The 27714-nt window shown below is 36.4% G+C and overlaps 4 protein-coding genes and 1 non-coding gene across 7 annotated transcripts; all 5 read left to right on the top strand.

Annotated features, from left to right (window-relative positions):
• The first annotated feature begins 786 nt into the window (after window positions 1-786).
• Window positions 787-17818, top strand: LOC109092599 (calpain-5-like). 2 transcript variants are annotated; one of them, XM_042727034.1, is made up of 14 exons: window positions 787-852; window positions 1506-1952; window positions 4534-4699; window positions 5625-5756; window positions 6291-6502; window positions 6604-6796; window positions 6996-7189; window positions 13578-13655; window positions 13773-14226; window positions 14411-14533; window positions 15096-15292; window positions 15534-15652; window positions 16273-16409; window positions 16539-17818. In XM_042727034.1, the coding sequence occupies exons 3-14, from the start codon at window positions 4535-4537 to the stop codon at window positions 16701-16703; spliced, it is 2169 nt and encodes a 722-aa protein (XP_042582968.1). In that variant the 5' UTR covers window positions 787-852; window positions 1506-1952; window position 4534; the 3' UTR covers window positions 16704-17818. The 2 variants fall into 2 exon arrangements, with proteins under 2 accessions (XP_042582968.1, XP_042582969.1); XM_042727035.1 differs by lacking the exons at window positions 787-852; window positions 1506-1952 and having other exon boundaries at window positions 4413-4699.
• trnai-uau lies at window positions 11893-11986 on the top strand. Its single transcript has 2 exons — window positions 11893-11930; window positions 11951-11986. It is a non-coding gene; the product is annotated as a tRNA-Ile (tRNA).
• A 1072-nt stretch (window positions 17819-18890) lies between the features above and the next one.
• Window positions 18891-20875, top strand: LOC122137860 (transmembrane protein 272-like). The gene is made up of 4 exons (XM_042726870.1): window positions 18891-19167; window positions 19274-19324; window positions 19413-19613; window positions 20460-20875. Exons 1-4 carry the CDS (start codon window positions 19086-19088, stop codon window positions 20663-20665), a joined length of 540 nt encoding a protein of 179 aa, XP_042582804.1. The 5' UTR covers window positions 18891-19085; the 3' UTR covers window positions 20666-20875.
• A 2618-nt stretch (window positions 20876-23493) lies between these two features.
• On the top strand, window positions 23494-24725 carry LOC122137921 (transmembrane protein 272-like). 2 transcript variants are annotated; one of them, XM_042727031.1, is made up of 4 exons: window positions 23496-23726; window positions 23806-23856; window positions 24025-24216; window positions 24364-24725. In XM_042727031.1, the coding sequence occupies exons 1-4, from the start codon at window positions 23687-23689 to the stop codon at window positions 24570-24572; spliced, it is 492 nt and encodes a 163-aa protein (XP_042582965.1). In that variant the 5' UTR covers window positions 23496-23686; the 3' UTR covers window positions 24573-24725. The 2 variants fall into 2 exon arrangements, with proteins under 2 accessions (XP_042582966.1, XP_042582965.1); XM_042727032.1 differs by lacking the exon at window positions 23806-23856 and having other exon boundaries at window positions 23494-23726.
• A 341-nt stretch (window positions 24726-25066) lies between these two features.
• LOC122137922 (cytidine deaminase-like) lies at window positions 25067-27034 on the top strand. The gene is made up of 5 exons (XM_042727033.1): window positions 25067-25183; window positions 25496-25606; window positions 25730-25841; window positions 25931-25988; window positions 26096-27034. Exons 1-5 carry the CDS (start codon window positions 25177-25179, stop codon window positions 26207-26209), a joined length of 402 nt encoding a protein of 133 aa, XP_042582967.1. The 5' UTR covers window positions 25067-25176; the 3' UTR covers window positions 26210-27034.
• The last annotated feature ends 680 nt before the right edge of the window (window positions 27035-27714 follow it).

The following is a 27714-nucleotide window of genomic DNA, read 5'->3' as shown; positions in this document are numbered from 1 at the left end:
AATATTACATTTTTTTCTTTTTTTTTTTTGATCAAATAAATGCAGCCTTGATGAGCAGAAGAAACTCCTGTAAAAAACATTAAAAATCGTTCTGATCCCAAACTTTTGACCGGTAGTGTGTGTGTGTGTGTGTGTGTGTGTGTGTGTATATATATATATATATATATATATATATATATATATATATATATATATATATATATATATATATATATATATATATATTCTCTCTTATAATTCTATGAAAACATAAAGGCCGACCCACACCAATGCTCTAGCCAAAGGCTATTGATAACTAAAGCATTACTGATTAATTAATCATTTGACCTTTTGGCTGTCAAAAAGACAAAAGTAGTATCTGTTTAATTTATTGTCCCACCTGACTCTTTGTGTCCTTGAATGAGTTGAACAGGTTTAAAATTTAGTTGAAGTGTATTTATAACAGAGACATGTAGATTGCATTAACTCAACTGGCTGGCACTCAGTTTACAAGCCATTCTGTCATCTGCAAAAGCCATTTGGAAAAGATACAAAAAAGTGCTTCTTGGCAATAGTTTATTCATATTAATATGTCTCAAGTAAGAGGTTAGCTGTTGATTTTGAAGTTTGTGTGCCTTCAGAGGGGTGTCTGGGTGTGTTACCCGGCTCTGGGCCCTCTTGAGGATTCAGGTGTCAGTGCCATGCGTTTATTGACAGCCGATATGGTATGATGAAGCTTCTGCTGGGGGCCTGAGGGAGGGGGTTGAAAAGCGAAGGAGAGAGAATGAGAGGGATAACAAATCTAGACAGAGGACTGAGATAAGTACTACGTGAGAACCTGGGAATACCCAGAGTGAACAAGAAGGCCAGATCGTGGGTGAGACTGTGGGTGATTATGCACGTGAATGCGGGGGGAGCAGCATGCCTAATTAAGGGATTTGGAAAGGAGGGATAGCCCATGTGTATTGCCAATGTAAGAGTGAGAGACAAGGAAGACAGCGATGAGGGAGACAGGTGGCAGTGGGAGAAGAGAAGAGCTCACCATGGGGTCAGAGAGAGATGGCATGACCAAATACACATTTTATAAAGAAAAAGAGGGAGAAAAGAGAAACCTTTAAAGAGGAAATATTCATACAATTAGATGGGAAAAAAGCAAATGAGATACATGCACTTAATTGACTTTGTTTTTATTGCACTGTTTACACATTTTGTACAGTCTTCAGTGTCACATGATCCTGTAAAAGTGTGTGTGCACTTTGGATGGGTTAAATGCAGAGCACAAATTCTGAGTATGGGTCACCATACTTGGCTGTGTCACGTTGTCGTCGTCATCGTCACACTTTATGTGTACATTTTATTTATTTTTTATTTTAAACATTTCATGCACACAAGTAGGCAAGTGGCTGTAGTGTGTCTTAATAGGAATCTTTTGTTTCATTGCAAGCTGATAGTGAGGTTTCTATGCGTATGTGTGCACACACTCATCTCAGTATCAGTAATTGTTTGTTATGTCACTGTGTTTTCAGCTAGACTGGCTGGACGGATGGAGTTACATCCCCAAACAAATGACAGTCCTCGTGCAGGTAGAAACGAACAGATGTAAAGGCACTTGACATCACAATATTACATGTCATGAGGATTAATTAAACGTTATATTGAAAATTCAAATGAATACCAGAGTATTTAACTATTTAGAAGAGCCAAGGATACCCATACCTGGTCTACCGCACAAAACCTGGTTGTCACAGCGACGTCAAACAGAAAGAGAACACCTGCTACACTGATCCTGTTATATTAGACACATGGACACTACAACTGCAAAATGACTGATGACTGAAGTCTTATAAGCCTCATCCTGTGCAAATACACTGCAAATAACATCCTTACCTGAAAAGAACTTAATTAACGGATACATTGCCACGAGGAACATTTTACGCCAAGGCAAAGCAAAAAAAAACAAAGGTGAGGTACAGGTAAGTGCTGCATTTTTTAGTGGGATTGAATTTATTATTAATTCATTATTAATTTTTCAAAGTTCATACAGTGGTTTGCTATATTATACAGGCCAACTGGGATAATCAAGGAGCATGTGTTGATTCTTTTTTTCACATTAAAATGGTAATTTTTCTTAATTTAATATGAATTTATATAAAATAATTTAAAATGTTTTATGTTATTATTTTTAATTACATTATTTATTCCATCAAATTATATTACCGTGTAAAGTTTAATTTCCAAGTGCTCAACTTTTCAACACTTCATGGAAATTTTTAATTATATTATGATTTTACATGCTAATACGATTTACATTTGGCAGACACTTTTATCCAAAGCAACTTACAGTGCATTTAGGCTAACATTTGTTTAAATTTTTTTTACCTAACGTGTGTTCTCTGGGAATCAAACCCACAACCTTTTGCTGCTAATGCAGTGCTTTACCACTGAGCCACAGGAACACATATGATATGGAGGGAAGGCTTAAATGGTGTTGTGACTTTATACGGCTTCATGGCAACATTGTTTATATGGACTATATGCTGCACTACAAATGTATTCAGACCTTTAAGTGGTTTTCTTACTTACAAATCCCACTGAAATTAGGTTCTTTGTGATATTTTAATATTTCAGAATTGAAACACAACATTTATTATAATGCAGCATTCTTTCAGGTATTGTGAAATAAGGTGTTTACAAAAAGGGTTCACTCCTGTTGTAGAAGTTCTGGGGTTACACAGATGAAAAACAATTTCTCTAACAAGGATACAATTGCCCTCCATATGTGAAACATTACAATAACTACCATTTCCTGACAACTCCACTGTCAAGCATAATTATCCTGGTTCTGAGGTGAAAATGTGTCCAAGGAATTTTCTGGTCAAGTCAAGCCTTGCCCACTCCTCAAAAAGATAGAAAAACACTTATGGTGATGCAGGATAGATGCTGCTGGGGCTAATCACCAGAGATCAGGTATTTTGTTTAATAGAAGTGGTGCAAATTTTACCAGGAGAATGATACCAAATGCAGACTTAAATTTACATCGAAATGGCTTGAGAACAAAAAGCTGAATGTTGAGCAAAGAGCCAGTCAAAACCCTGATCTCAATCCAACTGATGATCTGTGACAGATTTCGAAAATTGCAGTGCATCAGTGTTATCTGACTAACCAGAACAACCTGTGGTGCAAATCTGCATAGACAAATAAGCCAAAATCAAACCTGAACAGTGTGTGCTGAAAGCTGGTCCAGAATATCATATTTGTTAATATTAATATTATATATATATATATATATATATATATATATATATATATATATATATATATATATATGTATATATGTTATTAATTAGATTATTTTCTAACAACAAAAAATAATGTTGCAATAGTAATAATAAGCAAAAGTGTCAATATTTTATATTGATAGTTTCAGATTGTCTAATTAAAATGTCAAAGCGATATAAAACCGCATATGTTTATACTGTTCTGTGTTGGTTTAGTTTTTTTGTTTTGTTTGCTAAACTCTGATTCATTTCTTCAGTGAGGTAAGTCAAGAGTGCAGTGCTAGTGTTGGTCTGTCCGGTATGTGCACACAACTTGGATCCAGACTACACACACATACACAAGCACTAACGCAAACTTACAAACACTCATAGGTGGCTCATATACCAGCACACTTAGTTGGCCCCTGGCCTCCCCGTGCCCCTTGCCAGAACCCCAAAAGCTAATATGTCCCCTAAATCATATCCCTTCCCACATAAACACACTGTCTCTCATGCACACAAAAACACACATAGTCTTGACTTTAATATGAGACATCCAATCACTCTTAAACCCTGATCCCAAACCCCTCTAAACATAACTTTCCCTCTAAACGTATTTTATTTTGATGTTTTTACGTGCAAAGGGACTCCTGACACTTTAACCTCTCCAGGGCATGTCTAACCCTTCTCCATTTCCAAGGGAAACTACACCGTCTGCAAATACACCGTTACCCAATCATCCCTGAAACTAAAGCTAAACTCGAGGTTACAGGACGATACTTAACATTGTGGTTTACAGATTCTGCCGGCTGTTACTGCTGTGGAACAAAGGTGTCACTTTAATAGAAATAGGATATAAAAAAACTTTTTGTACTTAGGTATTTTTATTTTATTTTAATATTTGATTTATTATATACTGGAATAATCACTGAACATGGTTTGATTTTAAATTAATCTCATGTAACTCAGATTGTCTATTCTGTGAATTGTATCATGTCCAATGTCATTATCAGGCATCATTATTTTTATTTTATTATTCTTTATTATTTTAAGATTTGTTGTGTGCATATATAAATTATATTATGTTGTCAACTCAGGCTGCACTTTATGAAAATTCTATTTCATTCTCTCATATTTTATTGCATTCTATTTAACTCTTAATACATCCATTTTCCCCTAACTTCTTTCTTAGCATGTTAATTTCTCTCTTCCTTTGTCCACAACTTTTCTTCTTTCTTGTTTAGTTTCCTTTTCTCTCAACTTCTCCTCAGCTTCTTTCCGCTTCTCCTTTTTGCAGTATGCCAGAGAAAGTGTGCAAGTTTCAAGGTCAGTGTTATCATAAGCTGAAGAGATCATGTCTGAGGCGAGGGGCTCTGTTCCAAGATCCATTCTTTCCTCCTTCAGCTGAGTCACTGTTCTACAAAAGGACGCCCCCTCCAGGACTGACGTGGAAGAGACCTAGGGTAAGAGAAACTGACAGTGAACTGTCCTTTCCATTTTAAATGTGTTTGTGTTCATAGTTCATTTTGTACATTTTTAGGAGTATATTATCATGCAGATGGCCTTAACAATTTTGTTGGTGCTAAAAGTATAACACCACAATAATGGAAAAATATGTTAAAAGAAAGTATTTCCTTTCTTTAAAAGAGTACAGTACAGTCTGATGTTACTGTACATATGGTCTGACTCTCTCAGTGAGTAGATCTGTCCTGATGACTCTTGTGATTCTAAATGTGGCTGCACAGTCAGCAGCATAAGAGATATGTTTAATTAAAGACCTTTCTGACGGCTGCAAGGCATCAGTAACCTGATTCTTCAAAGAGCACATGTGTTGTGTGTATGGCTTCAAATGAGGGTGATTACCAATTTATTATGCTACATTTACATGCGATATGCTGACAAATCTAATAGACAGTTAAAGAAGCAATATTCTAAAATTTTAATGAAAATTCAAAAAAACATTTTGATTTGGAGAGCTACTTTCCTAGTTTGTGCAAAATATTTTTAGTCAGGAAAATTGAATTTAAATGTTAATTAATTAACATTAGACAAATTATGTCATTACAGCACTGTTTTTTTTATATGTTTGTTTGAATTTAAAATATTTATGTTTTTATTATTTATTCTGCTTTTTACTTATCTACTTTTGCAAAAAAAAAAAAAAAAAAATATATATATATATATATATATATATATATATATATATATATATATATATATATATATATATATATATATATATATATATATATATATATATATATATATATATATATATATATATATATATATATATATATATATATATATATATTATTCTGAAATGTTTCTTTAATGAAATGGGTAGATGTAACCATATACACATAGGGTCTTCTGTCTTACACCCAGGAACTGTGTAAAGATCCTCGACTATTTGTGGATGGAATCAGCACAAGGGATCTGCACCAGGGCAGTCTGGGTAACTGCTGGATGGTGGCAGCCACATCATGTTTGGCAGCAGAATCCTCACTCTGGAAGAAGGTCAGAAAATACATGTGTTTATGTGTGTGTGTGTGTGTGTGTGTGTGTGTGTGTGTGTGTGTGTGTGTGTGTGTGTGTGTGTGTGTGTGTGTGTGTGTGTGTGTGTGTGTGTGTGTGTGTGTGTGTGTGTGTGTGTGAGTGTGATTTTTGTTAAAGAAATAAATACTTTTATTCAGCAAGGATGCATTAAATTGATCAAAAGTGACAGTTAAGACGTAAAATATTACAAAAGATTTATTTTTTAATAAATCCCATCACAGGAATAAATTATATTTTGAAATATATTAAAATGGTAAAAGAGATCATTTAAATATAATAATAGCTATTCACAAATAATATTTTCAGTATATCTGTTTTTACTGTATTTTTGATCAAATAATTGCAGAAACATTAAAAAATCTTACCAAGCCCAAACATTTGAATGGTGGTGTATATGGGTTTTACTGATTGCATTTATCATTTATCATTTATCATTTATCAAGATTTCACTTCCGTTCTCTCTTTCTTCTTACTTTTTAATTGTCTCTTATTCAGGTTATCCCAGACCATGCTGAGCAGGAGTGGCACCCAAAGCGCCCGGATCTGTATGCCGGAATTTTTCACTTTCGTTTCTGGCGGCTGGGCCAGTGGACAGATGTCGTGGTTGATGACCGCTTACCAGTCAGTGAGGATGGAACACTGCTCTTCTGCCGTTCTGCAACTCCACGGGAATTCTGGAGCGCTTTGTTGGAGAAAGCTTATGCCAAGTGAGATGCTTGTCAAATAAGAGAGAATTGTTTTTAATGAATTAAAGCTCATTTATTAAAAAAAAATAATAATAATCGTGTCTTTCTTTTTGCATTTTTAGGCTAAATGGGTGTTATGAGGCTTTAGAGGGAGGTAATACAGCCGAAGCCCTAGTTGATTTTACTGGTGGTGTCTCTGAACCATTGAATTTGAACCAGGAGGAACTGATCCAGCATGCTGACCAGAGAAAAATGCTGTTCCAGACAATAGCACACGCACATGGCCATAAAGCGCTCATCACCTGTTCCATTCGGGTCAGAAAACAGGAGTAAATTTTTTTTATTTTATTTTTGTTATTTTTTTACAGTCTAAACACACTGCAAATTAACTAAAGCAAATGCAACATAATAACTGCTCTGTGTGTCCTGATAGGAATAATGATACATTAAAGTCACACAGCTCTGATTTTTACCTCTTACTTTTGTACACACTTTGTCTTTTTTTGTGTTGCAGCCAGCAGACGGAGAGCAGGTAGAATCAGTTCTGGACTGTGGACTGATAAAGGGTCATGCATACGGTGTGACTGCATTCAAAAAACTTCGTATGTCAGAGACTCTGAATGGCATGTGTAACACAATTCGTTTGCACATGGTCCGGATGAGGAACCCTTGGGGCACAGCAGACTGGACAGGAGCGTGGAGTCTTGGGTGAGTTAATGGCTACCTATCTCTCTCAGAAGCACAAAGTCAATGAATAATCATGGTTAGCAGACACCACAATTAAATAATTTAATTGAGTTCTTGGTGTTTCCCATGGTTCTCTTTAAACAATGCTGCAACTGATTGGTTCGAATCGGAACATGATTTTAGGAAGACATTCAAGTGGGAAACATATAGATGAATACAGAAAAGATATAGAAAAGGCCTAATATAGTTGGTCTTTCCATCTTCATGTTAGACTCTATACTAGGATAGAGACATATTTGTAAGTCAAGGGTTAACATGAAAAAATCAGGTGCAATATTGGCTGGCCATCTTAAAATGGATGGACACTCTGTAGGTGCTGATCTTCCAACAATGTGACCTGGAAGTTGAGACTTACATTTACATTTAGTCATTTAGCAAATGCTTTTATCCAAAGCGACTTACAAATGAGTACAATGGAAGCAATCAAAATTAACAAAAGAGCAACAATATGTAAGTGCAAATGACAAGTCTCAGTTAGTCTAACGTAGTAAACGTAACAAGGTATATATATATATATATATATACACACACACACACACACACACACACACACACACACACACACACACACACACACACACATACACACACACACACACACAAAAAGAAAAATAAGCAGATACAATAGAAAAAATAGAAAGCTAGTGTTAGTTTTTTAATGTAAAAAATGAAAAATAGATAAAGTAGAATTAAAATAGAATAGAAAGTGCTAGAGTTAGAGGGTCAAATAAAGATGGAACACATGTGTTTTTAGTCGTTTCTTGAAGATTGATAATGACTCAGCTGCTCGGATTGTGTTGGGCAGGTCATTCCACTAGGAAGGAACAGTTATTGAAAAAGTCTGTGAAAGTGATTTTGTGCCTCTTTGAGATGGCACAATAATGCGTCATTCGCTTGCAGAACGCAAGCTAGAGGGCACATAACTCTGAAGTAGTGTATTTAAGTAAAGGGGTGCAGAGCCAGTGGTGGTTTTTGTAGGCAAACATTAATGCCTTGAATTTTATACGAGCAGCTACTGATAGCCAGTGCAAATTGATGAACAGAGGTGTGACGTGCATTCTCATTAAAGAATAATCTTGCAACTGCATTTTGGATTTTGATAGAAGTGGTTGGAAGACCTGCCAAGAGAGTATTGCAATAGTCCAGCCTGGATAGAACAAGAGCTTGAACAAGGAGTTGTGTTGCATGTTCTGAAAGAAAGGGCCTGATCTTCCTAATGTTGTATAAAGCAAATCTGCAGAACCGGGCAGTTTTAGCAATGTGGTCTGAGAAATTCAGCTTAATATCAATCACAACTCCAAGGTTTCTAGCTGTTTTTGAAGGAGTTATGGTTGATGAGCCTTACTGGATGGTGAAATTTGATAAAGTGATGGGTTTGCTGGAACCACAAGCAGTTCTGTTTTAGCCAGGTTGAGTTGAAGGTGATGGTCCGTCATCCAACAAGAAATGTCTGTTAGACATGCTGAGATGCGAGCAGCTATCATCGGATAATCAGGATGGAATGAAAGGTAGAGTTGAGAGTCATCAGCATAGCAGTGATATAAAAAGCCATGTTTCTGAATGACAGAACCTAGTGATGCCAACAAAAAAGATAACAAAAGAACTCAAACAACAGACACCCCAGTAACCAGATTATCCAAATTTTACAACTTGGACACCTCACCTCTCCCAAGATACCTTGAAGTATCAAACCACTGGCGTTTGGTTCCTGAGATGCCATTTTCCGATAGGGTTGACAGGAGAATCTGGTGGTTCACCGTATCAAAAGCAGTGGACAGATCCAGCAAAAAAAGTATAGAAGATTTGGATGCAACTCTTGCCAGTCTTAGGGCTTCAACAACTGAGCGCAAGGCAGTCTTGGTCGAATGTCCAATTCTGAAGCCAGATTGGTTGCTGTCCAGGAGGTTGTTCTGTGTGAGAAAGGCAGAGACTGGTACTTTAGGTACTTGTACTTTGGAGTGTTACAAGCTATTGGTGCATAAAGAAGATCTGTAAAGTTGAAAAGACTAAATTCAAAGAGATATTCTTTATACAAGTTAAGACTTGTCCACGCCCCCCTAAAACGCCTCGTTTAAACGTGCCCCCACATGTTTACATCACTGTGTGGGAAGATTTTCATAACACTGCCCAAATGTTCACGCAAAGAAAGAAGGCGCAACTTTTATTCTTGCTGTAGTATTCTTGTTGCCGCCATGTTGTGGATACGTTGTGTTTCGTAGTGAAAGCAAAACTACTTTGCCTACAATGGGTCTGTGCTCAAAAGCTGTTCTATAAAGTGGGGCAGTTCCAGCTTTGCAAAGACAGTCTGGCGATTCTGACTCACAGCCTGTAAGTACATGTTTTATATTTAAAGAATTTGTCACTGATGATTCAAACGCAAGTTTTGAGCAGTGTAGAGTAGCGCTTGTTGTTTGTCGTTTCTCAGATCACAAATACAGACATGGTTTTATGTTTACGCGGCACGATATGCAACGCAACATGTAAAAACACAGTATAAGTCATTTTAATCAGTAATTATGTCCCCACTGGATGCAACAAATGCCTCGTTTGTAATGGGTTTTATTGGTTTTGTCTGATCGTGCCGGGAGATGGTTTCGAGTCTCGGGCCGGCAGGAATTGTAGGTGGGGGGGAGTGAATGTACAGCGCTCTCTCCACCTTCAATACCACGACTGAGGTGCCCTTGAGCAAGGCACCGAACCCCCAACTGCTCCCCGGGCGCCGCAGCATAAATGGCTGTCCACTGCTCCGGGTGTGTGTTCACAGTGTGTGTTCACTGCTGTGTGTGTGTGCACTTTGGATGGGTTAAACGCAGAGCACGAATTCCGAGTATGGGTCACCATACTTGGCTGTATGTCACGTCACATTCACTTTCACTTTCCCTTTAAAGATGGCATCACAATATGTTAAGGGGCGTAACATTTCCGTTACACACTTGAGGTATTCAGCAAATCACAACACACTGGACAGCTGGCTAATCATCGTACACCTCACTTTTCAGAATGATGAGCTTTGTAAAAATCGACGCGTTTCAGAAAGGCCGGGCATAGATGAGCAACAATAATGTACAGTATGTGGAAAATAATGTGTTTTTTTAACCTTAAACCGCATAAACCCCATTCATTACACCATACACAACATTATGTTCTTTTTAGCAACGTCAAATGACCCCTTTAAGCTCCATATTCCAGTAATCAAACATCTTGGGTTGGCTTTTCCTATAGTGTTTGCTAATGCATTTTTGCCAATTGCCATTACAGCTGACACTCTGTAGCATAGGTGCTAATCTTGCAAAAATGTGAGACTTAGAACATGGAATTCTATTCCAGATATTCAAGCTTCATAGCCCAGGTATTCAAGCTTCATAGCCCATTTCCGTAATTGAACATTTGGAGTTGGCTTTCCCTATAACATTTGCATCAATGGCTCCAGTAGTGTAATCAGTTAGTGTGTGGTATTTATAAGGCAGAACAAAGTTGAGCAATGCTAAGGTTGTGAGTTTGAGCCTCACCTGGAGCATAGTTTTAGGATGCAAGAAACGAGATCAAAGACTAACAAAAAAGATGTAAACGTCACCATTCCCCTTAGACTCTATACTTGAATAGAGACATTTCAGTAAAAAAAATAATTCAAGTTCTTAATTTAAAGATCACACTAATATTAGCTACCAATATTTAATTGATGTGGACACTTCTTAAGCATATGCTAATCTTCCAGTGAGTGAGATTTGAAAGTTGGGGCTAGTGTTTTCAAGCACTCTTGGGAGAACAGCTCCAGTGGCACAATCGGTTAGTGCAAGGTAGTTCTAAGGCAACACAATGCAGAATGATGGTGAGGTTGTGAGTTCAAACCTCACCTAGATCATGGTTTTAGGATGGAAGAAACATGCTAGAAAAAATGAGATCAACGACTAATGTCAAAAATAAACCACAGTTTTAGGATGCAAGAAACAAGATCAAAACCTAACATAAAAGATAAGTAAATGTGACCATTCCCCTTAGATTCTATACTTAATTCGAGACATTTCAGTAGAAAAAGATATTTCAAGGTCTTACGTTAAAGATCTCACTAAGATTAGCTGGCAATATTTATTTGAAGTGGACACTTTATAGTGTATCTGCTAATGTTCCAATTAGGGATATTTGGAAGTTAGGACTTGTGTATTAAAGCACCTTTAAACCAACAGCTCCAGTGGTGAAGTTGGTTACTGCATGGTATTTATATGGCAGTACAAAGCAGAGTTCCAACCTCACCTGGAGCATGGTTTTAGGATGCAAGAAAACATGCTGGTAGAAATTAAATCAAAGACATGTACGTCACCATTCACCTTAGAATCCACTTTAATAGGGACATTCCAGTATGAAAAGAATTTAAGGTCTTAAGTTAAAGACCAGGCTAATATTGGCTGGCAATCCTTAATTGAGGTGGGCACTTCATAGTGTATCTGCTAATGTTCCAATGAGTGAGACTTGGAGTTGGGGCTTGTGTATTCAATCATCTTTGGAATGACAGCTCCAGTGGTGCAATTGATCAGTGCGTAATACTAATCTTCCACTAATGTGAGACATGGAAGTTGAAATTTGTGTATTCAAGCTTCATAGATCATTTCTGTAATTGAACATTTAGAGCTGGCTTTCACTATACTGTTTACAGCTTGGCAGCAACAGCTCCAGTGGCGCAATCAGTTAGCGCGCGGTACTTATAAGACAGTACAGAGCAGAGCAATGCCGAGCTTGTGAGTTCGAGCCTCACCTGGAGCACAGTTTTAGATGGAAGAAACATACTTAAAAAAAGAGATCAACGACTAATGTCAAAAACATAAACATCACCGTTCATCTCAGATTCTATAATTCAGGTGTTCTTAACTCTGGTCCTTGTGGCCCGTTTTCCTGCAGAGTTTAGCTCACCAGGATTTATGATTTTAAATGGGAGGTCTACTGACTTTCTTCAAAGGTTTGATTGTGTTTGTGAGGTGCACTGAAACGTGTTCATGCTTCGTTTAAAAAATTGCATTATTGTTCACATATTTTACCTTCATTCTACACTGCTTTTCCATTTTTCTAAAAACTGTCTGTTGACTTCCTGTTTCCTCCCTCAGAATTTCGCAATGGGCTCAGATTGGTTAACTGGCCCAGTGTGTTGTGATTAGCTAACCTCCTAGTGCACGTTGTCCACTAATGTCTACCCCTTTCCATTAAGGGTAGTTGCATGCGCTTCAGTGGTGCATTTGGTTAGGGTGTAGCCTGTATAAGACAGTACAAAGCAGAGCAATGCTGAGGTTGAGAGTTTGAGCCTCATCACCTAGAGCATGGTTTTAGGATCTATGAAACATACTAGTAGATCAAAGACTAACATAAAAGACTTAACGCTGAGTTCACACTGCACGATTTCCAAAGTTGTCGGATCAACATTGTTTTCACACTGCACGACTATATGGTGTAGCATTCAGTTGATGCTGTGATCACATTGCACAACGGATCAGTGACAGGAGGTTACACACTGCATGACTTTACAATAGGAAGAATCACGACGACTCTGTCTTGTCCACAAACTACTTTTCATATAACTCCTCACCAAACTTCCTGCTGCCTTGTATCTTGCTCTCTCATTGGCTGTAGGTCTTCACCGATGTATTTTTCAGTCAGAACTCACTTCACACAGCAGGATTTTAAATCGCTGGCAAGTCCAGATATTTAGCATATCAAATATATCACGAGCGTCTGCGATTTCCTCAGATTGCATCTATGATTCTTTGAACATATCATAATAAGTGTCACCATTCCCTTAAGATTCTCTACTTGAATAGAGGTGTTCCAGTAAGAAAATGATTCAAGGACTTGAGTTAAAGACCTGGCTAATAAACCAGATTCAGTGTTATCATTGCTTAGATGGCATGTCAGTCAAACTCCCTGAAGGATCAATTGACAGTCAGCGTGTGGTATGTTAGTGTTGTGTGTGTTAATGTCCCTATAAATGAGACCTAGAGGTCTGGCTTTATATTTGAATTGAGTACTTTGATTCAGGCCCAGGCCTTTTCTCATGTTGTTCTTTGACACCAGCTCCAGTTGTGCAGTTGGTCAATGTGTAGTATTAAAAGGCAGGACAATGGTGAGGTTGTGAGTTTGAGCCTCACTTGGGGCACAGTTTTAATATAAAAGAGACATTCTAGTAAGTAAAGAGCTCAGAGTCTAATCTGAAAAACCAATGTAACATTGGTTGACCCTCTTCAACTGAGGTAGAAAATCTGTAGTGTTCTTTGAGAGAGACTTTTTTGCCAAATTTGATAACTGAGACAAACTATGACATGGAAAGTTTTTGAAATTTAATGCTTGTAACATTCTGTCTTTTCAGGTCTCCTCAGTGGCAGCAGCTAAGTCGCAGAGAACGGGAGAAGATGGGCCTTGTTGTCCGAGATGTCGGAGAGTTTTGGTAATGTAAATTTTCAGTGACGTGAATGTGTATTTGGCAAAAAAATGGTGTATATGGACATAATTATTTTGAGAAACATGTTTTAACCCAGTATTGTACATTTATAATTTTCCTTAGGATGGAGTTTGAGGACTTCTGCCGTTACTTCACAGACATGGTGGTTTGCAGGTTGGCGGAAAAATCTCTCCTCTGGCCACAGACCCACTGGAGAGAGGTGTGCTGCCAGGGTGCTTGGACCTATGCATCTGGGATCCAACCTCCTCCCTCATCTTCTTGTCATCTAAACATCAAGAACCAGAGGCCTTCAACTGGGCACCAATGGTCCAAACAAAGGCCAGCTCAAAGACAAGACAAAAAGGAACAAAGACTGAGTGAAAGGCAGAAAGAGGGACAAATCCAAGGACAAAAACAGAAAAAGAAAGAAGTAAAACCAAAGCAAATTAAGGGAAGAAGGGAGCATGTGAAAAAACAGGCAGAAGGCATGGAAATGAGATGGGAGAGGCAAATTGACAGCAGAAGTCGATGTGGAGGATGTATCAATCACAGAGACACATTTCTATACAACCCACAGGTAAACCACTCTGGGAATTTCCAAACGAAAAATGATATTGAAGCATAAATGGTTAGGTTTATGTAAAGGTTAGTTCAAAATCCTTTTTGAAAAAAGGAAAATTTTGGCCTGCTAATTTTCTCTCTTGTCTCTAATTTTACATTCAGATGATTGTCCTTCACTTCTCTCTCTATCTCTTTCTTAGTTCCTTTTTGAACTGGTTGGAGATGGGGCAGAGGTGTTGATATGTTTGCAACAGGAGGACAGGAGGATGAAAAGGAGGGAGGGAAGTGGGGAGAACTTACCGATCGGCTTTGAGGTTCTAAGGGTAAGTGACTGACTAAATGTCATCTGCACTTTTAGACATCGTCAGATTTTGACTGAGACTGTTTAATTTATGTGAGCTGTGGGGGTAGTTTTTTAATTTTTTTAATTGGAAGTTTTGTTCAATCTATGCAATCTCACACAAGCAACAGTGGTGTTGCTCCAAAGATCAGGTGATATTTATGACTGTGAATATGATACAAGAGTTAAACAAACAAAACTTAATACTAAGTAATTTACATTTAAATTTGGTGATCCTGAATCTGAATGAATTCTGAGTGTTTTGGAATTAATTGCTTGAGTGAATAGTCACTTGTCGTCAATGTCTCCTGCACAGACTGACAGTCTGTAGCATGGAAACACAAATGAAGTGATATGAACAGTGAAAAGTCACAGTGCTGGACTGGACTGGATCAGCATTCTTAGTTAACTCAATCAGATTTAATCAATGTACCTAACTGTTAAACTAAATCACAGTAAATCATTAGATTCTAGCCTACATTTGCATTGAATTGGTCCTCATCAATGTTTTTTTCTTTCTATCCCTCCATTTATCCTTCCTTCAGGTGGAGGTGAATCGTGTTTGTCGTGTACAGTGTTTATGTGAGCAGGCTGCTAGCTCTGTGTATATGGACTCCCGTAGCGTTACTCTGCGAGTGACTCTTGGCCCGGGACGCTACGTCATCCTCCCCACTACTTTCCTGCCTGGTTCCACCGGTCGCTTCCTTCTGCGCTTTTTCTCACACTCACATGTGCGCCTCAGGTAGGCACAGAAGATTATAGGCTACTCTGCTCTGTTTTGTATTCAAATAAGCAACCAATTGAACAGTAAACAAAATATAGATCTAGTTCTAGATACAGTAGAATGCAGTAATTTCTAACATTGAATGTTCAATAAGGTGACTGATTTAAATGATTAGGAGGTGTCTTCAAATGTCATCCAGTTTTTTTCTTTTCTTTTCTTTTTTTTCCCTCCTCTTCTTCATGTTATCTACTGTCTTCAGGGAGTTGAAGGAAGAGCTGCCTGCTCGTTCAGTGTGGCAGTGTTGTTTTCCTGAGCCCAGCGCTGTAACGACAGTCCATCTGCTCAAAGCCTCTGGCCTTAGCCATCCCAAACAAACCGGTTAAAACTCACCACTAAACTTTACTGTAATACTTAAATGACCAGCAAGTATGACTATATGATTATATGCTTATTAACCTTTACATTCAGTTGGTTAAGAAAGGTGTTAGCAGTTCAGATTTTCAAAGTTTTGGGTATAAAATTATAGGAGTTGCTCCATAAGTACCACTGTGCCTAATATATTCAAAGTTTCATTAAAGGGATAGTCACCCACAAATATAAATGCTGTCATCGTTTGCTCATCCTAAAGTTGTTCCAAACCTGTATGTGTGAGCACAAAGAAGATATTTTGAACAAAGTCAGCATCCATGTTATTCAATGGCAAATAAAAAAATACTATGGAATTTCATTGGCTACCATCAAATGTTTGCACACTTACTTTCTTGCAAAATACTTTCTTTTGTGCTCAACAGAAAAAGAAATGTATACAGGTTTGGAACAACGAGTAAATGATGACAGTATTTTCATTTTATGGTGAACTATCCCTTTAAGTGACGGGTTTGGATCAGTCAGAAATTGGATCAGTCCTGCTTTGACTGTTAGCAGATAAGTATTTTATTTGTTTTAGCTAATTATGCCATTAATTTTCATCTTTCCTTCTGTATGTGTATATATATCAGCTCCTGATGTATATGCTGTCATCCGTTGCGAGGAAGACTCTGTAAGGACTAAAATTTTCAAAAACAATGGAAGTCCTGAATTTAACACCAAGGCCATCTTTTATAACAGGAACCCAAAGTCCAAAATATCCATTGAGGTTAGAGGCTACTGCACTGTATTTTGTGAAGGCTGACTTTTGGAAATGTTTCTGTTTTATAAATCAATTAATAAAAAAAAAAAAGTTGTGCTGATGTTTGTATTTTTATTTGTATTTGTGTTTGTGCAGCTGTGGAAAAGAGGTTTGCTGTTGGACACATTACTGGGAGGAGCACAAATTCAGACAGGAGGACATGAGCGCTGTCAAAACAGAGTGATTGATTTGCAGGGTGGCCAATCGCGAGGCAGTGTTTTCATAGAGACTTCCTCCAGCCAGTGCCTGACAGACCTGTGACCTAGTCAAGGTAAAGACTGATGATATATCATCAGACGACTGAACATCAGAAACAACTCTTGCTGCCATGCTTCAGCATAGAACGGCAAACTTCTGGAGCAACCTGGGGTTATGTGTTTTGCTCAGGGGCTTATGGTGATGGATAAAATTCATTGTATCTGCTGGACAGATAATGAAAAATATGAAGGTCTTGGATTATTTTACTAGTAATAATGCTAATGATGTAGAAAAGTTATGCAATAACTGACAGAATGTTTTGTTCTTAATGCTGGGCAAATAAAATTACCAAATATAACTGCAGTGTGAATTAAATCTGCTATTCATTTTGATGCTTTGACTCAGTGTTAATGGTTGGTACTGATGTCTCAGGAAGTCTTTAAGGGCTATGCTAAAATGTAACATATCTATTTAAAACAAACACATAAACTGCCAAAAAAAAAAAAATGTAATCTGATCAGAAGAGTAATAAACATTTCAGTCTCTTCTATCTGTAGTGTTCTTAAACACACACACACAAAACAAGAACCAACAAATGTGCACAGCAAAAAAATCATATCTATATTTTATTAATTTAAATAGAAACGATTTACTTAAAGGATGGAAAGAGAGTAAAAATTATCTCAAAGCACCTGTAAGATCTGACCTGAGATTTGTTCCACTGTGTCTTCCTGCAGGAGAACAGAAATATAAAATGTATACAGGGTTTTTTTTCCCCTTCTGATTTTCATCTCAGGGGCAATAACTCCAGCCTACTGAATTCATTGCAGCATAATGCATTTTTGTGATGCTGTTTGCACACAGCAAGAACTGGTTTATCTTAAAATGTTACTGTTTTGAAACCTTCTGAAACCAAGTGCACACATTTTTACTGTATATCAGTCATTGTATTCTAATATACTGATTTACATAGTCAACAGGAAGCAAAACTGCATTTCGGTACTGTGACCTTTAATAAATGCACAATGAATGCTTCTTTTGGGAACAGGTCATGCGTTTCCCTGAGTTCCCTGAGTAATATGGTTTGTTTTGTGAGGCACCATGGATCTAAACAGCAAACATAGAATTATTTGAGATCTTCTCCAGTATCTAAAGCATCTTGCTCTAGTATGTATTGTGAAAATCAGGGATTTTTACACTTTAGTTTTGCACTTAGTGAACATAACTGTATATTTGCTCAAAAGTAACCATCTGGCTGTTTCTGTTTCAGTGATGGTTATTACCATTGCTCAAATTACAAAAAGTGTTCACACTATGTCTGCTGACTGATAAGTGGTAAGAAACAGCGGTGTATGCGGGAGGAAGATATCATTTAGTGTGCTACAGGTCTCTGTGCATTGCTCTGTTAAACCATTACCATGCTACTTGCCAAGAGAACAGCAGATTTTCATTGTAATTTCAATGGATATGGTTTTGAATGAGATTTTTCTTATTTTGAATTCTAGACACATGACACATTTTTTTTATTGGGCGTGGTATATTTTATAGTTTATCATAATTAATTAAAATAAAGATTTTCTAATATTTTTAATTTATGTAATATTTGTTTTTGTATCTGTACTTGTATTTGTGGATTTTCAAAAAAAAAAAAAAAAATGAAACCTTGCTGATCACCAGCAGAGCATTATTACTGTAAGCTTGTTTTGTCTGATACTGTAGGCCATCTTCATGGATCTTAATAATTGGGATCTTGATGGTTTTGTCTGATAAACTCAACTAAACTGGAAAAAAAGTGTCTCCATGTTTTTTTTAAATGTTCTTTAAAATATCTTCTTAACAGTTTTGCAAGTAAATTTTTATTACAAGGATTCTTGATGTTGTTATTGCAGAATGCTAATTATGAAAATGACTGTACTTGTCATATCTACTACAAAAAAAATAAAAATAAAAATAAAAAAAATCTAGTTTTATCAAGAATGCAAAATGAAAAGCACTAATAAAAATAAGCACCTGTCAGACCTTAACAGAGATTTTTTTCCACTGTGTCTTCCAACAGATGTTCATGAATGTAAATATAGGGGATATGTTCTGAGGGATAATAACGCCAAATGAATTGCAGCATAATGCATGTTTGTGATATTGTTTGTACACAGCAAGAACAGGTTTATCTTGAAATGCTATGGTCCTGAGGTGAGTGACGCAGCCTTATAAAAAAAGTGAGCACACAACCAACGAATAATCATTTTAGGCTGTTTCTGATCCCCTGGTGTGTGAAGAACTACAGGTAAGTATGTTTGTGCAGACTGACATATGGGAAGGCAGTTTTACTCTGATACATCTGTAGGAGTATTATTATTCACATATTTACATAATCAGTAGAATCAAATGCAGTTACAAAATCAGTTTTTAATGAAGTTACATTTCCCTGGGTTGTTGTGATGTTGTATGCTTTGCATAGGCACCATGGATCCGATGCAAATGTGGAATTATGTGAAATCTGCTTCTAAAACTAGTATAACTTGCTTTGGTATGGGAGTTTTACACAATAATCATTGTTACTTTTGTACTTAATGAACATAAAGTGTATTGACTCAAGTAATGTTTTTTTTTTTTTTGACTGATTTGTATTTCAGTTATTAAAAAACTGATATTCCTGGCTCTTCCCCTTGCTCAGATTGCGATAGGTGGGTTACAGTGAATGTATGAACTGTAGTTATTCCTCTGCTTTTACATTCCATTATTTAAGTGCTCTTATGTTGCCTACCATCACAGGTGCAGTCTATCTGCAAGACTGTCCTCAGCAGTGCTATATCCCAGTGTATGTGCTGGTTTGTGGAGTGTTTATTATATTTCTGCTCTTGCTGTCTTGTCTGCCCTGCACCACGGAGACGGAGGAGGAACGTCAAAGAAGCTTTATCCGCAATGTGTTGAAATGTCTAGTTTCTGTCATCTTGGTCTGTTGGATGATCTGTGGTAAGATACGATGGTGTACGTGGGAGGAAGAGGCTATTTAATGTGTTCTGACAGATTCTGACAGCAGACTTTAAAAAATAATAAAAATCAACTTCACTTTTAATTAAACGAAAAGTAAATACAAATTAAATGTGAATGCATGTTTTTAAAGTAATCAAGTCAAGACACTTTTATTAATTTAGCACTTTATACATTAGAGATATTTCCAAGCAGCTTCACAGTATTAAAGGCATAGTTCACCCAAAAATGAAATTGAATTCTGTCATTAATTACTCACCCTCATGTTGTTATAAAAAACCCGTAAGACCTTCGTTCATCTTCTGAACACAAATTAAGATATTTTGGATGAAATCTGAGAGCTTTCTGACCCTGCATAGACAGCAATACAACTGACACATTGTTAAAATAGTCTTTGACATTAGTGGTTCAACCATAATTTATAAAGCTATGAGAATACATTTTGTGTGTAAGGAAAATAAAAATAATGAGCTTATTCAACAATTTGTTCTCTTCCGTGTCAGTCTTTGATTCATGAGAGTACTGTGACGCATTCTTGTGGTGCTGCTGACACAGGAACCAGCGTTCAGTTGCACTGCTGTCTATGCAGAGTCAGAAAACTCTCAGATCTCTACAAAAATATCTTAATTTGTGTTCCCAAGATGAACGAAGGTCTTTGGAAGGGTTTGGAATGACTTGAGGTTAATTAATGACAGAATTTTCATTTTTGGGTGAACTATACCTTTAAAGAGGGAAGTAACAGAATCAGTGATGCCAACTTTAAATGATAATCTGAAATACATTCTATTTCTGAAATAAATGTTTCATTGATTTACTTTTTATGTATAGGCAGTGTGTGGATTTACTCTGTTTATCCTCCTAACTACAACCAAACCATGGCTGGAGATGCCTACTGCAATAAGACCCTCTACCTGTTTGCATTCTGGACCACCATACTGGGAAACATTCTGTTTGGTCTGGTGCTGTTGTGTGGGTGCTGTGTTTGGGGCAAATTAGCTGAGTTAGTTTACTGTGTTGCGCTTGCATTGGATTAGCAAAGGATTAGGAAAAACTCCATCTGAATTTATCTTGATGACAGGGTTTTGATGGTTTGTGTGATAAATTCACTAAACAAAATGTATGTAAAAAATATTGTGTTTAAAACTAATATTTAATTATCTTCAAAACTTTTGGTAGCATTTGAGCATTGAAAGTAAGATTTTTTTTGGCTAACAATGAAAATGAAATCTTAATAATAAAATCAAATTAGCCACCCACTCAATGTTTTTGTTATTCTGTTCAATTGCGCGCGCACACACACACACACACACACACACACACACACACACACACACACACACACACACACACACACAAATAAATAAATAAATAAATAAGAGGAGAGACAGAGTGGTTAAGAAAACGTTACAGTTGATTACATCCAGAGGACTAAGAGAAATGTGTGCATTGCAGTTTTGGTTGGACAGTTAGGACCCGTGTGCAGAATCCAGTCACTTTTGTCAACTGGAATTAGTAGACATTATCAAGCCAAAGAACAAAGAGACATAATTGCAAAGAACTGCACTGAACGGGGAATAAATAACAGGTGAACTTAGTGAGATCCAAAGAAACAGTTCAGAATACAAGGATACAGTGACCTCTGGCGTTCAGGCAGTGACATGACACTCGGGCCAGGTTTGCTACACATTGTTTCAATATAAAAAAAAAGTCGAAAATAAAATAGATCCTCTGACCACATTTTAGCTCTTAACTAACAGTATAATAAAGCCAAGCAATTATTATACTCAAGAGGTTACTGACAGGAAAATTGCTACATAGTGATAAAAATAGATGATATACTATTAAATTGTGTGACTGTTTAAGATGAAGTTGAGCAAGGGTCATATAAGACAATATTGCAGGATGTAGACGTGATTCCAGCCTGTAATGTCATTTCTCAGACAAACTGAGGAGAAAGCAGAAGAATAGACTTAAAATAGACAACAGACAAAAAAAATTACGCAAGTTGGAAAAGCAGGACAATTACTGTAGACCTACGCTTCCGTTCAAAAGTTTGGTGTCATTAAGATTTGTGAGTCTTTAATGCAAACCAATACAGTAAAAGCAGTATATTGTTAAATACTATTTACTATTTTAAAATTATTATTAATTTCTTTTAAATTGTAATGTAATACCTGTTTTTTTTTTTCAGTAGACATGCATTACTCAATTCTCCAGTATCACACTATCCTTAAGAAATCATTAATCAAAGCCAATGAAAACGCTTTTGTGTGTGTGTGTGTGTGTGTGTGTGTGTGTGTGTGTGTGTGTGTGTGTGTGTGTGTGTGTGTGTGTGTGTGTGTGTGTGTGTGTGTGTGTGTGTGTGTGTGTGTGTGTTTTAACGGTTCTGATTATACACAGATTATTTTCACGTTCTTTTTTAATAAATAGAAAGTTCAAAAGAACAGAATTAATTTGAAATAGAAATCTTTTCCTGTCACTTTTGAGCATTTTAATGTTAAATGTTTAATGTTAATTATTTCCTTGTTTAATAATTTTATATATATATATATATATATATATATATATATATATATATATATATATATATATATATATATATATATATATATATATATATATATATATATATATACAGAAGGAGGGGTGAAGATATTTTATAGAAAGTATAGTGGAGAAAATATGACAGGCTGAAAAATGTGGGGCTGTAAAGTCACAATTCACCACTGGCAAGATGGGGCTTTAATAAAAGTTGTCTGTCTATGCAATAGAAACACTTTTATGAATTTGGTGTAACATTAGAGAAAACTGAGGAAAAAGGGCTGTGTACGCTGTAAAAAAGATATTGGATATTGTGCCCTGTTTTTACAGATTTTTTTAGAGTGTAGGAAAACTTCAACACCCATAATGCACTGCACTCGATCACATGAGCAGGGAGAACAAAAATGCAGAAGTACAACCTGTAGTTTTCACAAAAGTCCAGAAGATAAATATCTCGGTGCAGATATCATTGAAAAATAATGCACTTTGTCCAGTAACTCATACTACACTGTAACAATACAAAGCTCTTTGAAAACTGGTGAACTTGCCCTTTAAATAAAATGAGAAAAATTAGAAAAAATAAATAAATAAAAGTTGAACATTGTTGTTTAAATTTCAAAGATATCAAAGGAATATTTAACTGCACTAAAATGTTTTCTCTGTGTATTCCAGGGAGTGTCTGTATATATTCTGTACATCCTCCCAGTTATGACCCAACAAACGAAGAGAACTACTGCAACAAAACTCTGTATCTCTTTGCATTCTGCTTGAATACAGTCTGTTACGGGCTGGCTGGTTTGTTGTGGATTTTTAGTGCTTTATATATGTGCACAAAATACTTGTCAAAGACCACAGTCATTGGCTTCAAACTCTCACCAACAAATATAGGATTTTTCCTGATGTATCATGATTAGCAGTTGCTTTTATTAAAATCACAATGTAATCATACATTTTATCAATATGTGCCCCTTAGAATCAAATCCATGACCTTGACATTATATATCATATTTTCTACCAGTATAGCGTTACAGAAAAGCACATTTTTAGGGTGAACTGATTTGATATGATCTGTATAGTGATATATAACATTCTTTAAAATCAAGGCCTGGACTTAAAGGTAATGTACAGCTTAATTTGAAAAATATCAGTATAAATAAAATATATACTCCCAGCGCAGTGTATAAAAGTCATACTATTCAGATTTTGTTAACTGAAAATGTTTATATAAAGGCAATAAGGTGGTTGTTGTTTTTCAGTTTGGGTTTGCAACAACAGTTTCTCAACATCTCACCAAAGGAAGTGTTTTAATGCTACTGGCTGAGTCTGATGACCACAGAACTGCGAAAACAGACTGGTTGACTCACAGCAGCTCTATCCGGTTTAACTGGAATATACTGTTCACATCTTCATAATGAAGCAGATTTTGGGGGGTCCTCCTCATATTTGAAAGTCTATGAGGCAAATGAATAAGAGAGAATTCACATTTTTACAGACTTTTTAAGACATCGTTGAAGATGGAGACTACTGAGATGGCTGCCAGAAAATCTTTCATTGGTGAGAATATTAAGAAATTATGTTTTTTTCCCATAGTTAATAAACTACAATAAAAAAATGAAACTTTCTTTTTTTTCAGTGATGATTAACATGATTGCATGGATGATTTTAATAACAGCTACTGGATTAGGTAAAGAGCGGTTTTTGTTTACAGTATAAAATATTGATCTGGAGCACTATCAATGCTTTTAACTAATAACTGTACGTCAGGTAACAACAATGAGAAGATAAGCTTTATCACACCACAGGAAGCCTGTTTTTTACTCTGTCTTATGGCTGTTTGGATAAATGTTTCTAGGAGTGATCCATTTTCATGAGTGCCCTGTCCAGCCAAACCTCCCCATCTATGTGACTGTGATTGGAGTGACCGGTCTGCTTTCACTGTTGGTCATGTACCTGAGGAACACTTTGGACGACGGTCTGCTGGTTCGCTTCTGCAGTGCCTTCAGCTTTACGCTCTACCTATTCATTGTGTGCTGGTTCATTGCTGGTGAGAGAAAGAGATGTTACATTACTGATAATAAAGGATATAGTTATCATCACCCCAGTGCCAGTGCAACATATATTTATTAATATTTATTCATTTATAAATAATAGTGAAACTAAAATCAATGGTGGTCTCATGCTGTTCTTTCAGGTACCTACTGGATTTACTCCATATATCCTCCCAACTATGTTCCCACCAGTACTGGAGACCACTGTCACAAAGCCCTGTATCTGTTTGCATTTTGGATTAACAATCTAAGCTTTCTTTGTGTGTTCATACTGTCTCTTTTTGCTTTGTATACCACTTTGAACGGTAGAAGTATATTGTTCACCAACAGAAACCAATATGTTAAAATTTAGCTGCAGACCTGTAGATAACGTCCAGTAATGCTCTGAAAATGTGCTGTATTATTTATACTGGTATGAGTGATCTTATTATATACGTTTGTTACAAGAGGTGTCCTCGTAGTTTACAATGCTTGTATCATCAATAAAGTTCTTGATGTTTTTTAACTACTGAAAATAAATGTGCAATAACATACCTTCCTCTATTCATTAGAATATATGTATTTATTAATCAGATACTTATGTGAGTGATAAAGCAATCAAAACAAAGATTAAGCTAATTTTATTTATTTATTTGTATTTGTTTTTAAACATTAGCTATATCTTTTTTCAGTATATCTTTTATTGTGAAAAGTTTTGAATATCAAAAATACACCAATTAAAAAACGTGCTAAATTATTCAAAAGAAAAAAAAAATGCATTTTGAATAATTCATGAGATTGTTGTAAACAGGGTCGCTTGCCCCGCCCACAACACTTGCCGTAGGTCAGTTGTCCTGTCCCAGCTTCCGTCCCAGAAATGTCATTATTCCTGGCGAGGCATCAACAACAGCTGTTCACAAAACTGTGTTATGTTTTGAAAATTAGTTTAATCCAGCTTATCAAATCGGCTAGTTGTTATGGCTGGTAGGTACACATTGAATCCAATACGTGTAAAACAAACACCCAACGCAACCTTTGCACTTAATGCACGTAAGCTAGTTGATATGTTTGGCGTGTGCAGGTTACTCGAGCTTGACCTAGAGCGGCCTAGTTACTTTTAGGACTTTGCTATCTGAACCGTTCATACTTAATGCTTAAACATATCCTCATAGTTTTGCAATAAGACATGCATTTCTGTAAATACAACAGCGTGCCAGTGTTGTCATAGTTGTGTATTGATGCGCTTTTTGTTTTGACCCCCCTTTTTTTGCATGGTCGTCAACTGTTGTGGTTAAGTTGCGGAACTAGTGGCAAAATGCTTGCAGGCACGAGAAATGGCTTACTGTCCGTACAGTGGGTTTCCAGTCGGTGCTGCAATTCTGAAGACAGGGGGCGCCATTATCACTGGTATGCACCTGTTTATTTCATTTTTGACTGAAGCAACATGATTCCACAGCATTTTATCCGCCATGTAGTCATCTCTTTATCATCTTCTGCTGTTAGAGTGTTCTTAACCATTATATGTTGTAGGCTGCAATGTGGAGAATGCCTCCTTCGGCCTTACTGTGTGTGCGGAGAGAACTGCGATACAGAGAGCGGTCGCAAAAGGATACCGAAGATTCACAGCCATAGCTGTCACATGGTATATCATTTATATTCCGAATACAAACTGACTTACTGAACAGAAAACATATTCAGTGTGTTGAAGAATCCTTTTGATTTCGCCCACAGTGATATCAAAGATAGTTTTGTGGGACCCTGCGGTGCTTGTCGACAGGTATTAATGGAGGTATGGCTACACTCATATTTTATCACATATGTCAGTTCTTACTTTTGAGCATCTTTTCCTTTGTCTCAGTTTTTTACATCCATTTCTGTCACTTGCTCTTTTTTTAGTTTGGCACAGAATGGGACGTTTACCTCACTAAGCCAGATGGAACCTATAGGAAGACCAGTCTCAGAGACCTCTTGCCTTTAGCATTCACCCCGGCTCACCTGCAAAAGAACTGAATGAGCTACCCTAAAATTTTCTTTAATTTTTATTTTTTTTTGCATTTTAAATTTAGGATTGATACGACCATGAACTGTGCTGTACATAGGGCCATTTCAGTCACAACATCATCTCTATACACCCTCCAGTCTACAAAACTCCTTATTCAAATGTAGTACATAAGAAAGGTCAGAAATGTTTGAATAGCATTAATTGAATATCAACTGTTTCATGCATAAAAAATAAACAGATTGTTTGGCATTTCTTAAAAATGTAAAAAAAAAAAAAAAAAAAAAAAAAAAAAACTTTTTTTTAAGTCTAAAACTTTTGTTCCATGTTTATTTAGAGAATATAGTAACAGAAAGAATGGTTTAATACTTCATACTTTTCACTAAAAAGTATAAATGAATGCTGTAATAAGGACCTATAGAGGCTGTGTGAATTAAACTGGGCAGATGTCTGTTGGTTGACCTAATTCACATGTACAGTTAAAAGTTTTTTTTGTTTGTTTGTTTTCTTACCGATTTAAAGATTTTTTTTAAAGATTTTTAAAATAACACTATTATTTATTTAGCAAGGACACATTAAATTGATCAGAAGTTACAATCAAAACCTTTAAAATGTCATAAAAGATTTATATATCAAATAAATGCTGTTCTTTTAAACTTTCTAGTCATCAAAGTATCCTGGAAAAAAAATCTAAAAAAAACCCTGTCTTTACCTGTGACCTAACTATATTTTCACCTACTAGAATGATTTTGGAAGGATCTTGTGACACTGAAGACGGAAGTAATAATTGCTGTAAATTGAGCTTTACTACAGGAATAAATTACATTTTAATTGTACAATTTTATTGTTTTTACTGTATTTTTGTTCAGATAAATGCAGCCTTAGTGTGCATAAGAGGCTTATTTAAAAAAAATGCCTTAAATGCCTTAAATCTGGGCTTGATGAAGACAGTTTCCCAGGAGAGAGAATTATTGGTAATCCTTGTGACCCTGTTGCCCCGGGACTGTTTGAAATTCTCCTCACTGTGAGGCGGAGGGGGCCAACATACTGTTCTGTCACATGGGGAAAACACTCACATTGTTCTCTTGGTAGGCTGAGAGGGAAAGTGAACATTAGTTGGTGGGAGAGAGCCATGATAAAAAACAACAACAGATCTTTGTCAGGAGTATTTTTTTAAGAGTATTTATTTTCTGAACTAAAATTAAGCGTTGACAAAAAACACAAATTTTCAGAAAAAAATAAAATTGAGGTCTAATAGATCTTTACTGTAACTCTCTCTTATCAATGCAACCTTGATCAAATGATTTATTCTGTGTGTGCTAACGCTTTTGTTACAGTGCAGCCCAATGTTTTATGACATGCTTGTTGTGTGCAGCAGAAGACTATTAAGTCTTGCACTTTATAAGCTGTTGCTGATCAGAACAATCTCAAGGCTGCCTGCCTGACTGTATCAGAAAGCACCATTTTCCACTTTACTCGTGTTTTTCATCAAGGAGAGTATATTGGTTCTCATGGG

Source organism: Cyprinus carpio, chromosome B7 (genome assembly GCF_018340385.1).
Source record: "Cyprinus carpio isolate SPL01 chromosome B7, ASM1834038v1, whole genome shotgun sequence".
Lineage (NCBI taxonomy): Eukaryota > Metazoa > Chordata > Actinopteri > Cypriniformes > Cyprinidae > Cyprinus > Cyprinus carpio.
The sequence above is the reverse complement of the archived record's forward strand: the minus strand, read 5'-3'. Positions and strand labels throughout refer to the sequence as shown.